This window comes from Mizuhopecten yessoensis, unplaced genomic scaffold (genome assembly GCF_002113885.1).
Source record: "Mizuhopecten yessoensis strain PY_sf001 unplaced genomic scaffold, ASM211388v2 scaffold10643, whole genome shotgun sequence".
NCBI lineage: Eukaryota > Metazoa > Mollusca > Bivalvia > Pectinida > Pectinidae > Mizuhopecten > Mizuhopecten yessoensis.
Window position 1 is genome coordinate 82,009 of NW_018408649.1, and position 15,603 is coordinate 97,611.

Below are 15,603 nucleotides of genomic sequence, written 5' to 3' on the forward strand. Positions count from 1 at the left end.
GTAGGCGCGAAACCCGTTAACCAACCAACCAAATATCATGCTTACCTGTCACATTTGCACTGGATTAAGTCTCATTGACTTAACACACTGAAGTCAATGGAGAACAAAGTCAGTGATATGGTTTGTCCTTTTCACAAAAGTTAGATAGCAGAATTGATAAGTTTTTGTGCACAAATGTCCTTCATTGTGTTATATATTTGATTTAGTTGACAGAATGACACCCTTTTTGCTCCAAGTGTTTAAAAGAACTTCGTGTGTTTATATTTCACTTTATTCCCCATTTCAGTAATAAAATTGTTACTCAAATGGGTGACTGTTACCCAAATGCAGGATTATTACCCATATGCGACGTTGTACCCAACCTGCATAAGACGAGGAAAATTTCAGATTAAATAGAGTTATTTACAGACAGTTTTGGAACATGTGCAAGAGAGGCAAAATGCAATAGACCCAGACACAGATTCGGAACCAGGACTCCCGAGCACATCTGTAGTAGAATGCTCTAACCAAATGAAGTGACCTGGTAACCAATAGACGCCTGTCAAAGCTGTTTCCTAAACTTTCCTCGAGCTCCCTCCTTATGTAAATGTCATCACCCCTGAATTCTAGATGGACACTATTAAGCACTTAAACTAAAGCTGCTCATTGTAAGTAAGTTGCCCAGTTCTGCTTCATAATTTTATAATTTATGCTCCATCACCGATATATCACTCTTCACATATCGCATATGGTACAAAAGGGGGATGTTGTACTTCAGGTATTACTAGTGTAAGACTAAATATATAGCTAACAGGAAAGAGAATAGTGTGCTTCCACCAGGGGATCAAACCCTCAATCTCGTGGTTCATAGTCATATGCTCTACCACTGAGCTAAAGGCAAATTCCCTCTAGCATTAGAAGGCGACCGTAGTCCTATGTACAATTAAAACCTGCCACACTAGTATTTGGTAAATAAGCAACAAGCAAACTTTACTGAAGTGAATGATTTGTAACATATTCAGGAGGACATGTAAATGCAATGTACCGGACAGGGACACCAGAGCTATATACAGGCAGAAACATCAGTTTTACCGGTAGTATCAATTATCTGATCACTAGCAATCAGTCCAGACCAGATCTGCCACAGACACACATAACCTTTACTGAGAGACTTTACATGAAATTCTTTGGTAACAGAAAAACACTTCATACAAAACCAATTCAATTAAAGGAGGCTAAAAGTGTCACTGTGCTTACTGTACATGTAGAACTGCTTTGGTCATTAGTAAGAGTGCCCATCTAGTGGCTGGGTTGCTGGTTTTAAGGATGATTTGGATCAGTCTGAATCTGATCTCTTGCATTTTTCCTTTCCTCCTATACATACAGTGAGCTATCCTTGTTACCTAAAAGTACATTTGTTTATGCATCAACTTGGCAATAGGATACCAAAATCTGTGTTGTCATTGAAAAAGATGGACTCAAATATTAGCAGCAGGGCCTTGTATATTTCGCATCCTATTAGAGAGAGTAAAACCATGAATCAACACATTTAGCTGTCTATACACTTCGTTGATCAGTAAATGATCTTAAAAAGACTTTGTATTAGCTCAGGTACCCTGGGTTACCCTAGTTTTTACCTCCAACCCTTACAACTTTTATCTCACTCAAGCCCCCCTTCCCCACCAACCTTCCCTGTTTTGCCCGTCATGTTACCTGAAACACATGTACATTAACCTCATGAGGCAAAAATAAAATATATATATGTGTTTCAGGTAACATATATATTTTCTAACCTTTTCATGTTTTTACCCCAATTCCTTGCCAGTCTGGAGTAGAGGAGGAGGGGTAGAATGAAATATTCATCCCCCTCCATTTCCTTTTTTTTTTTTTTTTCCCCATTCTTTTCGATATTTTCATAACTATTGTTTTGGCTACATTTTCAGGTGGAAGTATGACAACTTGACAAATTTGTTGCCAGACACATTGAGATGGAACTTGATTGTCCACTACTACCTTATCTGGATCCAGTCAGATAATATGATGGTTCATAGTGTGACATTAGATTATCCTGCAAAACTTAATATTTAAGATAAAATATCACAAACACTCAAGATGAGTGAGTTTAAAGTACACCACCATGTCAGTGAGCTGTTGAACCTTCTCGGGTATGTATCTTCAATCAATTTCTGAATAACAAAGTTCTTAGATGAAAATAAACAAAAATGAAAATAAGTCTTTAATATTCTCTTGATCTGTTTGAAATTAAGATAGAAATTTAAAAATTAAAACCAGTTGAGAAATTTTTCATTAATCAGCTTTGATTCAATAAATGCAATGACGAAGCAACATGTTCTTTGTAGAATGCGATCAGCAGACCCAGTTGGGGCAGAGGTGTACACAGAGATGTTACTGAATAACATGAAACCCTATATAACTACACAGGTAAGATGGTTACAATATTTCTTACTACATGGTAGTTGCTAGTTCATCAGACTGAAATATCTTAATACCCAGCACAGGTGTCAGCTCATCAGTCTTTGAAATGTCGAAATGTTTTACTTTCCATCATAGGTGTCTGCCCATCAGTCAAAGAGGAAGATTGCAGGCTCCACACAGACACCCATTGAGTTCCTTGCCAAATATGATGACCTGAAGGCCAAAAAGTAAGATTTACTATTACTATCATATGAACATCTTCTATATCAGTTAAATGAAGTACTGGTATGTTACCAAATAACATATCCTGCACTTGTCTTTTCCATCTTCAGATTTTTGACTTGCCGCCACGAAGTGGAAGCGAGACTTAGGTGTCGTTTTCCAGCGGCAGCGTGAACATTATTTTTTTGCGTTTAAGTTTGTTTCATTGAAAGTATAAGTGCTAGACCAACCAAACTTGGAGCATAGATGCATCTTAGGTAGTACATCTTAACCCATGCATCAAATGCTGGATGCAGCCTACATTTCATGGTCCATTGACTTCGTCAGCATCTTCATCAACATTAATTTTTTTTGCTTTTAAGTTAGTTCTCTGATATGTGCATTGATGGTCAAAGCAGGACATAGGCGAGACATATTAATGCGAATGGCTTGTTTACTTAATAAATGAGGTAAAATCCAACATAAACATATTTTCATTTGGCACAAATTCCATCCAATAATTGATGAACGGTTGATATTGAAGTTCTGATAATCAATCTTAAATATTTAACTGATTCCCAGGACTAGTGACCAAGTGATCAGTATTTGCTGCCAAGGTGTATATATGTGTGACGTATTAAAAGAAAATCTGTATTTGTGCTTTGCAGTGTGCGAGACCTTGATCCTCTGGTGTTCCTTCTGTCCAAGCTAACAGAGGAAGAACAGGTATTAAAGAAGATTTTGTTTGACACATGAAGATAATGTTTAAGATGATGTTGAAGCAGAATTAACAATAATTTCAATCCTGTTTTGAGGGACTGTCTCTCCATCTACTTTTACATGTATCTAGAGATTGATTGATATAGGAGATTGTCTCTGTAAGGAGAGATCAATTGAATTGGCCGTCAAATGAAGCCTGAAATGTTCGGTTTGAATTCTTCCCAAAATTTCATGTCATTTTAATACAAAAAAAACTACTTGTAGAAAACTTATTGTAATTGCAGAAAACAGATTTTATTTATAGTAATGACAATCCAGACCCCTGTTATCACTACCAGATAAAAACTACTTATAAATTGCTATACATGTAGATATATTAAACATTATCATACCAGGTAATAACAAGAAGAATCCATAGACAAATTTTACATAGAACAAGCATTTATAAATCAGCATATTTGATTGTTAGTTGGGAAGTTACCAAACTGAGTATTGAATGAAATGAATATATATACCCTTAGGCCTTTGTCCGTACAGATTGTATAATAGATTGACGGATAATGGTTTCTTTAAAATCAAACACATTACAATACAGAACATATATCAGTGTCTTATAAACAAAGACAAATAAGCAAAAAACAATAGTATGCAGCCATTTTCTTTTCTTTAAGTTTATTAGTTTATCATGAACATAGAGTTTTCTTGTTTGAAGAGGTGAACCTGAAATCAAATTTACATTGAATACAGAAACAAACAAAAATATACTGTAATCCATTACTTTATAGCTAATTTTCATCTTTACAACATTTCAGACAAAAGAGTTTATAGAAAAGCATGCCAAGGACAAGGCTGAGGTGGCAGGCATGACGCTTGTTCCTCACGATCGAGTCACATCACAGTTACCCGCCCCTGGTACCAAATTGTCTGTACAAGAATTGTCTGAGGTAAGTATACTACAGTCATCAGAAGGAACCTGTTACCAAAAGTCTTTTTATTCCCGTTATGTTATAAAATTTATTCAATTCTTTTGTTTTATTTTAAGATGTAACATATTTTCCACAGATTCGAGACAAGTTACTGAAGGAAGCAAAATCTGCACCTGCCACAACGTCCTCAGAGATCCTAACAAAAGCTCTTCGTGAAAAACAGCTTAAACGCAATGGCAAGTTTTTACGCATGACAGAATAAATGATTTGCTACTAGGTTTGTTCTAAAGTTGAACAATGAATGGAGGTCAGAGGTAAACTGATACATTGAGGAGGTCAGAGGTTAACTGATACATTGAGGAGGTCAGAGGTAAACTGATACATTGAGGAAGTCAGAAGTAAACTGATACATTGAGGAGGTCAGAGGTAAACTGATACATTGATGAAGGCAGAGGTAAACTGATACATTGAGGAGGTCAGAGGTAAACTGATACATTGAGGAGGTCAGACGTAATCTGATACATTGAGGAGGTCAGAGGTAAACTGATGCATTGAGGAGCTCAGAGGTAAACTGATACATTGAGGAGCTCAGAGGTGAACTGATACATTGAGGAGCTCAGAGGAAAACTGATGCATTGAGGAGGTCAGAGGTTAGCTGATACATTGAGGAGCTCAGAGGTAAACTGATACATTGAGGAGGTCAAAGGTAAACTGATACATAGATGAAGTCAGAGGTAAACTGAAGCATTGAGGAGGTCAGAGGCAAACTGATACATTGAGCAGGTCAGAGGTAAACTGAATCATTGAAGCCGTCAGAGTTAAGCTGATACATGGATGAAGTCAGAGGTAAACCGATACATTGAGGAAGTCAGAGGTAAACTGATCCATTGATGAAGTCAGAGGGAAACTGAATCATTGAAGAGGTCAGAGTTAAGCTGATCCATTGATGAAGTCAGAGGGAAACTGAATCATTGAAGAGGTCAGAGGTAAACTGGTACATTGAGGAGGTCATAGGTAAACTGATACACTGAGGAGGTCGGAGGTAAACTGATACGTTGAGGAGCTCAGAGGGAAACTGAATCATTGAAGCCGTCAGAGTTAAGCTGATCCATTGATGAAGTCAGAGGGAAACTGATACATGGAGGAGGTCAGAGGTTAGCTGATACATTGAGGAGGTCAGAGGTAAACTGATACATTGAGGAGGTCAGAGGTAAACTGATGCATTGAGGAGGTCAGAGGTAAACTGATACATTGAGGAGCTCAGAGGTAAACTGATACATTGAGGAGGTCAGAGGTTAGCTGATACATTGAGGAGCTCAGAGGTAAACTGATACATTGAGGAGCTCAGAGGTAAACTGATACATTGAGGTGGTCAGAGGTAAAACGGTGAATTGAGGAGGTAAATGCCTGAAAGATTTATTGAGAAAGGGTTTTTACCTCGCTGTGTTGTTTTTGTCCTACAAAGTCTTGCTGAAGTAATCATTTAATAGTTACAAACCAAAGTCAATATTTTGAACTTGTATTTGGTGGATTCTGGATGTTCTGTTTCTGCTGCTATTAAGATTTAATCTTATTCTTTGTGTTTTTAGTAAATATTCCTCACCAACCAGACTGGCTATTCCAGCGACCTTCACTTACACTGGACTTCATTGTTGGTGTTGATGAACCAACAGATCAGGTACTTAATAATACAATTGGGCCTGTAGATTGGGCCTGTATCTTTAAACACATCATACCACTTGTGAGCTCTTGGCTACGCCTTGCATATCATGCTTACAGAAATTACAAGCTTTTAACATTGTAAGTGATATGGCAACTTCAATATGCTAAGTAATTTGTTACAAGTATATCAACATCGGATGATTTTGGACAAATTCTGTGCCCATTACACAAATGCAATTTTTGTAAAAAGGAAAATATTAGTAAAATAGACAATACCATGTTTTTTTTCTGCTGTATATATTTCCATATGTAATCTAGTTATATTATCTACAGAACATTGTACCCCTGGGCAGCCTGCCTCTAGCACTACAGGAACACTCCATCATAGAAGACATTCTCTGCTGTATGCAGGTAACTCACCAAGTATTAAGATCAACTGTGTATATCAACCAGTTTCTTCATCCTTCGCTATTCAAAGAAAATGGGATCATTAATTTGTGTGTCTTTTCATTTATCTGTCACACTTAGTTCTTATTCCTCAACCTAACAATGGTCAGACTTCAGTAAAATTTGGTGATGGATGCATTTTTATCCATAATTAATGATTAGTTAATTCTGTTTCATTAATTGATTTATGTGCAATTACTGCCCTAAAACGGTTCTATTTCAACCAAATTTGGTATGAGCATACATAATGGCAAGTTTCAGGCCAGAATTTTTCACCCCTGAAAACACAATTTAACTCCTCCAATTCAAAGGTTGGAATAGTTAATCATGAAATTTCAGGGGTGAATGAGTTAGTGCTTTTAATAGTCAGTGAGGGTTCTCGATTGTCAATTGTGGTTTCCATTCAATACATTACCTAGTTATGGTTAAATTTAAACCAAGTTTTGTATGCATATTCCTATTGACCAAATTTTGTATGCACATTAAAGTTGGAAAGTCCTGTGCTATGATTGTCTACTTCAGACCTCAGAGATCAGCAGTCGACTTTTGCTATACTATTGTCATGTAAGTGGGGAATATAAGTTCCATTAATTTGCTTGGTTAAAAAAGAATTGAAGTTGATATCTGTGTATTAATGTTACTAGTTGACTGAGTAATGATGTATGATGTTTTGTTTGTGAACAGGGTATTGAGGGGAAGTACATCCTTGCCAGAGCTCTGACAGAGAGATACGCACCAAAGGAGTTCATGATCGACCAAAGTCTTGGCAAGTAACATTTTACGTCAGCATATTTACATTTCATAGTGCATCTCTTTACACAACATTAGTAAATACAGATAGTAATAATATACTTAAAGCTGTAAATACCATTGGTCACCATCCTTGATTTATGATGTAAAGATAACATCATTTGACATTGGTTGTCACACTATCCAGCCACCACTAATCTTGTTGTTGCTGTTGTTGTTGAGACCGATTGGCCAGTTGTCCTAGTCATCCAGCTGTCACATTAGCCAAATTTTAAAACTCTGAATGAGGGTGGCTGGATATCAATATTGTTTTCAACTGTTATCAGGTTATTGATAAAAAATTATGAATAACATCTGATAGGCAGATATATATATATAATGACATTCTATAATCACAATTTGGCATCAATTCAGTCATTGAAATGATAAACAAATGATAAGTTTGATGTCTTATGATAAATATGGTTGTGATTTGTGTTACAGATCCATCTCTACAGGAACTGGTGCGACGTCAACTACCACTGTGTTCCAACTACTCCACAGTTGTACGCTTTATAGAAGGTACAGCCTCGTCTTCTGTCATACAGCCACAGTGTAGTGTTCTTTATAGAATGTATCGTCTTCTGTCATACAGCTACAATGTAGTGTTCTTTATAGAATGTATCGTCTTCTGTCATACAGCCACAGTGTAGTGTTCTTTATAGAATGTATCGTCTTCTGTCATACAGCCACAGTGTAGTGTTCTTTATAGAATGTATCGTCTTCTGTCATACAGCCACAGTGTAGTGTTCTTTATAGAATGTATCGTCTTCTGTCATACAGCCACAGTGTAGTGTTCTTTATAGAATGTATCGTCTTCTGTCATACAGCCACAGTGTAGTGTTCTTTATAGAATGTATCGTCTTCTGTCATACAGCCACAGTGTAGTGTTCTTTATAGAATGTATCGTCTTCTGTCATACAGCCACAGTGTAGTGTTCTTTATAGAATGTATCGTCTTCTGTCATACAGCCACAGTGTAGTGTTCTTTATAGAATGTATCGTCTTCTGTCATACAGCCACAGTGTAGTGTTCTTTATAGAATGTATCGTCTTCTGTCATACAGCCACAGTGTAGTGTTCTTTATAGAATGTATCGTCTTCTGTCATACAGCCACAGTGTAGTGTTCTTTATAGAATGTATCGTCTTCTGTCATACAGCCACAGTGTAGTGTTCTTTATAGAATGTATCGTCTTCTGTCATACAGCCACAGTGTAGTGTTCTTTATAGAATGTATCGTCTTCTGTCATACAGCCACAGTGTAGTGTTCTTTATAGAATGTATCGTCTTCTGTCATACAGCCACAGTGTAGTGTTCTTTATAGAATGTATCGTCTTCTGTCATACAGCCACAGTGTAGTGTTCTTTATAGAATGTATCGTCTTCTGTCATACAGCCACAGTGTAGTGTTCTTTATAGAATGTATCGTCTTCTGTCATACAGCCACAGTGTAGTGTTCTTTATAGAATGTATCGTCTTCTGTCATACAGCCACAGTGTAGTGTTCTTTATAGAATGTATCGTCTTCTGTCATACAGCCACAGTGTAGTGTTCTTTATAGAATGTATCGTCTTCTGTCATACAGCCACAGTGTAGTGTTCTTTATAGAATGTATCGTCTTCTGTCATACAGCCACAGTGTAGTGTTCTTTATAGAATGTATCGTCTTCTGTCATACAGCCACAGTGTAGTGTTCTTTATAGAATGTATCGTCTTCTGTCATACAGCCACAGTGTAGTGTTCTTTATAGAATGTATCGTCTTCTGTCATACAGCCACAGTGTAGTGTTCTTTATAGAATGTATCGTCTTCTGTCATACAGCCACAGTGTAGTGTTCTTTATAGAATGTATCGTCTTCTGTCATACAGCCACAGTGTAGTGTTCTTTATAGAATGTATCGTCTTCTGTCATACAGCCACAGTGTAGTGTTCTTTATAGAATGTATCGTCTTCTGTCATACAGCCACAGTGTAGTGTTCTTTATAGAATGTATCGTCTTCTGTCATACAGCCACAGTGTAGTGTTCTTTATAGAATGTATCGTCTTCTGTCATACAGCCACAGTGTAGTGTTCTTTATAGAATGTATCGTCTTCTGTCATACAGCCACAGTGTAGTGTTCTTTATAGAATGTATCGTCTTCTGTCATACAGCCACAGTGTAGTGTTCTTTATAGAATGTATCGTCTTCTGTCATACAGCCACAGTGTAGTGTTCTTTATAGAATGTATCGTCTTCTGTCATACAGCCACAGTGTAGTGTTCTTTATAGAATGTATCGTCTTCTGTCATACAGCCACAGTGTAGTGTTCTTTATAGAATGTATCGTCTTCTGTCATACAGCCACAGTGTAGTGTTCTTTATAGAATGTATCGTCTTCTGTCATACAGCCACAGTGTAGTGTTCTTTATAGAATGTATCGTCTTCTGTCATACAGCCACAGTGTAGTGTTCTTTATAGAATGTATCGTCTTCTGTCATACAGCCACAGTGTAGTGTTCTTTATAGAATGTATCGTCTTCTGTCATACAGCCACAGTGTAGTGTTCTTTATAGAATGTATCGTCTTCTGTCATACAGCCACAGTGTAGTGTTCTTTATAGAATGTATCGTCTTCTGTCATACAGCCACAGTGTAGTGTTCTTTATAGAATGTATCGTCTTCTGTCATACAGCCACAGTGTAGTGTTCTTTATAGAATGTATCGTCTTCTGTCATACAGCCACAGTGTAGTGTTCTTTATAGAATGTATCGTCTTCTGTCATACAGCCACAGTGTAGTGTTCTTTATAGAATGTATCGTCTTCTGTCATACAGCCACAGTGTAGTGTTCTTTATAGAATGTATCGTCTTCTGTCATACAGCCACAGTGTAGTGTTCTTTATAGAATGTATCGTCTTCTGTCATACAGCCACAGTGTAGTGTTCTTTATAGAATGTATCGTCTTCTGTCATACAGCCACAGTGTAGTGTTCTTTATAGAATGTATCGTCTTCTGTCATACAGCCACAGTGTAGTGTTCTTTATAGAATGTATCGTCTTCTGTCATACAGCCACAGTGTAGTGTTCTTTATAGAATGTATCGTCTTCTGTCATACAGCCACAGTGTAGTGTTCTTTATAGAATGTATCGTCTTCTGTCATACAGCTACAATGTATTGTTCTTTATAGAATGTATCGTCTTCTATCATACAGCCACAGTGTAATGTTCTTTATAGAATGTATCGTCTTCTGTCATACAGCCACAGTGTAGTGTTCTTTAAAAAATGTTGCCCACAGTCAACTGTTATCAATTGTTTTGTGTAATTTTTAGAAAATACAGTTCCAAGTCATCCACCTACTAGGTAACTACTAGGAAATATTTACTTGGTGTCACTCTCATAAATAACATACACAGACACATGTTTTGATTACATCATTTTACCTCGTCTCATTTCAACTAATTGGATGTAACGTAAGGATCAGATGGTAGACCAAGTCATCACGGCTATGAGTTTTCTGCTTTTATGTGGTCTGCTGATATATCACATTGGTTTATGATGGGTGTAGAACTAGTCATCATGTGTTCTGTGGGGTTTTTTTAACAGAGAAATCAGCATTTGAGTACGGACTTGTGAACCAAGCCTTGAGTGCAGCCATGCGTACACTTATAAAAGTAAGTACCATTTCTCCTAACACATTCGTAGCAGGTTGTTGTGAATCATTTTGTACCACTACCATATCATGAATAGGTTGTAGCATATGTCTATTGGAAATAAAGATTATTTTCATTTGATTCTGTTTAATCTGCTTAAGTTTTCATTTTAAATGTTTCAAATATGTGAAAAGATAAAAAAAAATGTTGTATGCCTCCCTTAGTGTAGGGAATTGTTATATTAGTGATATGTCTGTTACATGAATATATGGTATATTAATGAGAGGTCTGATACAGGAGTACTTGTTATATTTCTACTTCTACCATATAGTGACCACCTGCAACTAATTGAAGATTTTGTCATGAAATTGGGTTTATACAGCACAAATGACAAACTATATATATATTACACAATAATTAATAATTATCTACTTAGTTATTCGGAGGAAAAGGTAACAGATTGAAGAAAAGTTGAAGGATAAGAAGGGTCTGTTTTTTTACTGGCAGATACAGTCTGAGCTAGTGACTGGGATGATCCCAACAATTTGATTATTGATGAGGTGTCTGCTACAGGATTAATTGGTATATTAATGAGGGGTCTGCTACAGGATTAATTGCTATATTAATTAGGGGTCTGCTACAGGATTAATTGATATATTAATGAGGGGTCTGCTACAGGATTAATTGCACAGGATTAATTGGTATATTAATGAGAGGTCTGTTACAGGATTAATTGGTTTATTAATGAGAGGTCTGTTACAGGATTAATTAGTATATTAATGAGAGGTCTTTTACAGGATTAATTGGTATATTAATGAGAGGTCTGTTACAGGATTAATTGGTATATAAATGAGAGGTCTGTTACAGTATTAATTGGTATATAAATGAGAGGTCTGTTACAGGATTAATTGGTATATAAATGAGAGGTCTGTTACAGGATTAATTGGTATATAAATGAGTTTTCTGTTACAGGATTACATGATACTGGTGGCCCAGCTGGAGCACCAAAACAGACTGGTGAGTATACTTATTTGCTCTGCAAACTTTATCAAATTTCTGCTTGTGTTTAACTCATCTTTATGTTCAAAGATAAATTAAATGAAACAATGAAACAAAATTCAAAGTACTATCCTACTGACTGGTTACGATGTAGACAACATATTCCTCACTTGCCGTGCTGTTATACGTAACTGGTATTATTTGTTTGAACAATTAGTAGCATAGCTAGGATTGATTTAAACATTTATTTTTTTCTAAAATGTTGATGATACTGGGTGCTGAGTGAATGTGTTGTTTATTGTAGGGAAATCTCACCCTACAGAAGGTGTGGTTTTACATTCAGCCTACGATGAGGACGTTGGAAATCTTGGCAGCTGTGGCCAACTCAGTCAACAGGGTAGGTTTGACATGTTGGTCGCAGTTTTACCTCCTACTACAGTTATGTTTCTGTCAGAGTAGTCAGGTTTTCTCTGACCATTTCGTTTATATATTTATGTATTATGTAACATTCCCACAGACAAGATGACAGTCTATCATATATATAGAGATTAAGGTAATGTGATCAATGTTAAGCTATTTGAACAATATATTTTGCCGAAATAAATTTATGAATTTTGTTCAAATTGCTCTAAACCTTTCAGCAATACACTGTAAGAACTGATGAATTAAAAAATAAATGTTACTAGCCATGTTAAGGAAATAAAAATATCTTTGAAAATAAAAACATAAAACATTTCAATTTATTTTTATTTGCTTAGTTAAAGAAGGAAAAAATCATTACATAGGGGAAATTATTAAGCGATATATCATAATTACCAATATCATAATAAGTGGGTTCCACTGTAATGAAAAAATAGGGCACTTGGGTGGATCTGAACCAAAGTTTAGCTTCCTCATATCAAGTCTGACGCATTTACCACTACACCAAGAATCCTGCTAATGAGGTGCTAGAAAAAGTAATGTATTTATCCTTGTTTCCAGCCTACTATAATGCTCATTCTGGGTACAGTCTAGTGGAGTAATTTGAGAAAGAATATTTTATTACGGATCAGATCTTTATGCCAATATCCTATGTAAAAATTAACCTTGTCTGTGTCTGAAATATTTTGTTTACAAGTTTACAAGGCATGACCACTTACTGCTGTGTGTTGTGTTACAGGGGGAGTGTATAGGAGGTGTGGTCTTGAGTCTGCTCCACGAAAAAACCTCAGGCTTGATAGGGTGAGTTTCAAAGTTAACAGGTAGCTGCAATTTTCAAGATTAAATTTGAAATAAAAACATAATCAAGAATTGCTAAGTATGTAGTCTCAAGTAAAGATAAGTATTGAATATACAATTAGAAATATTGCTGAGAAATGTGGGTTGATCATGAATTACATTTGGCTGTTATGTTTGTCATACAGGTTGATATAAATGTTAGATATAACGTTGTGTTTGTTTACAGAGATTCCAAGGGCCAGGAGCTGTGTCTGTACCTCACCCAGTCGGTAAGTAACACCACACCACTGATTTCTGTGTACCTCACCCAGTCTGTAAGTAATATCACACCACTGATTTCTGTGTACCTCACCCAGTCTGTAAGTAACACCACACCACTCCTTTCTGTGTCACTAGTGGCTGCTATTTCTGTGTACCTCACCCAGTCTGTAAGTAACACCACACCACTCCTTTCTGTGTACCTCACCCAGTCTGTAAGTAACACCACACCACTCATTTCTGTGTACCTCACCCAGTCTGTAAGTAACACCACACCACTCCTTTCTGTGTACCTCACCCAGTCTGTAAGTAATACCACACCACTCATTTCTGTGTACCTCACCCAGTCTGTAAGTAATACCACACCACTCCTTTCTGTGTACCTCACCCAGTCTGTAAGTAATACCACACCACTCCTTTCTGTGTACCTCACCCAGTCTGTAAGTAATACCACACCACTCCTTTCTGTGTACCTCACCCAGTCTGTAAGTAATACCACACCACTCCTTTCTGTGTACCTCACCCAGTCTGTAAGTAATACCACACCACTCCTTTCTGTGTACCTCACCCAGTCTGTAAGTAATACCACACCACTCCTTTCTGTGTACCTCACCCAGTCTGTAAGTAATACCACACCACTCCTTTCTGTGTACCTCACCCAGTCTGTAAGTAATACCACACCACTCCTTTCTGTGTACCTCACCCAGTCTGTAAGTAATACCACACCACTCCTTTCTGTGTACCTCACCCAGTCTGTAAGTAACACCACACCACTGATTTCTGTGTACCTCACCCAGTCGGTAAGTAACACCACACCACTCCTTTCTGTGTACCTCACCCAGTCTGTAAGTAACACCACACCACTCATTTCTGTGTACCTCACCCAGTCTGTAAGTAATACCACACCACTCAGTTCTGTGTCACTACACTGTTGATAAAATATTTTCTCTTGACAGGCCTGTGTTCCTTACTTTGAAATCCTGGAAAAATGGATCTACAAGGGGATCATATCAGACCCTTACTCTGAGGTTAGTAAATATGTTCAGATAAGCTCTGAAGTTAACTGACTAGGAATCACTGTAAACCTAAAGATCTTTTTGACTGTTCTGTGATAGATATCTTAATGTTGATGCTGGAACATGTAAACTGGACTTTTCCTTATATATTTGAAGTCTGCTTACCTTGTCCAGTACAATAAGAGATACCTGTTTTGTGTGTTAGTTCCTGGTTACCTTGTCCTGTACAATAAGAGGTACCTGTTTTGTGTTAGTTCCTGGTTACCTTGTCCAGTACAATAAGAGATACCTGTTTTGTGTGTTAGTTCCTGGTTACCTTGTCCTGTACAATAAGAGATACCTGTTTTGTGTTAGTTCCTGGTTACCTTGTCCAGTACAATAAGAGATACCTGTTTTGTGTGTTAGTTCCTGGTTACCTTGTCCAGTACAATAAGAGGTACCTGTTTTGTGTGTTAGTTCCTGGTTACCTTGTCCAGTACAATAAGAGGTACCTGTTTTGTGTGTTAGTTCCTGGTTACCTTGTCCAGTACAATAAGAGGTACCTGTTTTGTGTGTTAGTTCCTGGTTACCTTGTCCAGTACAATAAGAGGTACCTGTTTTGTGTGTTAGTTCCTGGTTACCTTGTCCAGTACAATAAGAGGTACCTGTTTTGTGTGTTAGTTCCTGGTTACCTTGTCCAGTACAATAAGAGGTACCTGTTTTGTGTGTTAGTTCCTGGTTACCTTGTCCAGTACAATAAGAGGTACCTGTTTTGTGTGTTAGTTCCTGGTTACCTTGTCCAGTACAATAAGAGATACCTGTTTTGTGTGTTAGTTCCTGGTTACCTTGTCCTGTACAATAAGAGATACCTGTTTTGTGTGTTAGTTCCTGGTTACCTTGTCCAGTACAATAAGAGATACCTGTTTTGTGTGTTAGTTCCTGGTTACCTTGTCCTGTACAATAAGAGATACCTGTTTTGTGTGTTAGTTCCTGGTTACCTTGTCCAGTACAATAAGAGATACTTGTTGTGTGTTAGTTCCTGGTTACCTTGTCCTGTACAATAAGAGATACCTGTTTTGTGTGTTAGTTCCTGGTTACCTTGTCCAGTCCAATAAGAGGTACCTGTTGTGTGTTTGTTCCTGGTTACCTTGTCCAGTCCAATAAGAGATACTTGTTGTGTGTTAGTTCCTGGTTACCTTGTCCAGTACAATAAGAGGTACCTGTTTTGTGTGTTAGTTCCTGGTTACCTTGTCCTATACAATAAGAGATACCTGTTTTGTGTGTTTGTTCCTGGTTACCTTGTCCAGTACAATAAGAGATACTTGTTGTGTGTTAGTTCCTGGTTACCTTGTCC

The 15,603-nt window shown here is 37.2% G+C and overlaps 1 protein-coding gene across 2 annotated transcripts in view; it reads left to right on the forward strand.

Annotated features, from left to right (window-relative positions):
• LOC110461633 (gamma-tubulin complex component 2-like) overlaps positions 1–15,603 on the forward strand; it is a 40,003-nt gene that overhangs the window by 2,416 nt on the left and 21,984 nt on the right. For both annotated transcript variants that reach the window (XM_021515187.1, XM_021515186.1), the window contains exons 2-17: positions 1,923–2,144; positions 2,340–2,421; positions 2,551–2,642; positions 3,285–3,342; positions 4,149–4,280; positions 4,399–4,498; positions 5,852–5,940; positions 6,258–6,335; positions 7,056–7,137; positions 7,605–7,682; positions 10,733–10,800; positions 11,752–11,796; positions 12,083–12,175; positions 12,938–12,999; positions 13,223–13,265; positions 14,211–14,282. In XM_021515187.1, the coding sequence (XP_021370862.1) occupies positions 2,092–2,144; positions 2,340–2,421; positions 2,551–2,642; positions 3,285–3,342; positions 4,149–4,280; positions 4,399–4,498; positions 5,852–5,940; positions 6,258–6,335; positions 7,056–7,137; positions 7,605–7,682; positions 10,733–10,800; positions 11,752–11,796; positions 12,083–12,175; positions 12,938–12,999; positions 13,223–13,265; positions 14,211–14,282 (1,227 nt within the window). In that variant the 5' untranslated portion in view covers positions 1,923–2,091. The remainder of the gene's footprint in view (positions 1–1,922; positions 2,145–2,339; positions 2,422–2,550; positions 2,643–3,284; positions 3,343–4,148; positions 4,281–4,398; positions 4,499–5,851; positions 5,941–6,257; positions 6,336–7,055; positions 7,138–7,604; positions 7,683–10,732; positions 10,801–11,751; positions 11,797–12,082; positions 12,176–12,937; positions 13,000–13,222; positions 13,266–14,210; positions 14,283–15,603) is intronic.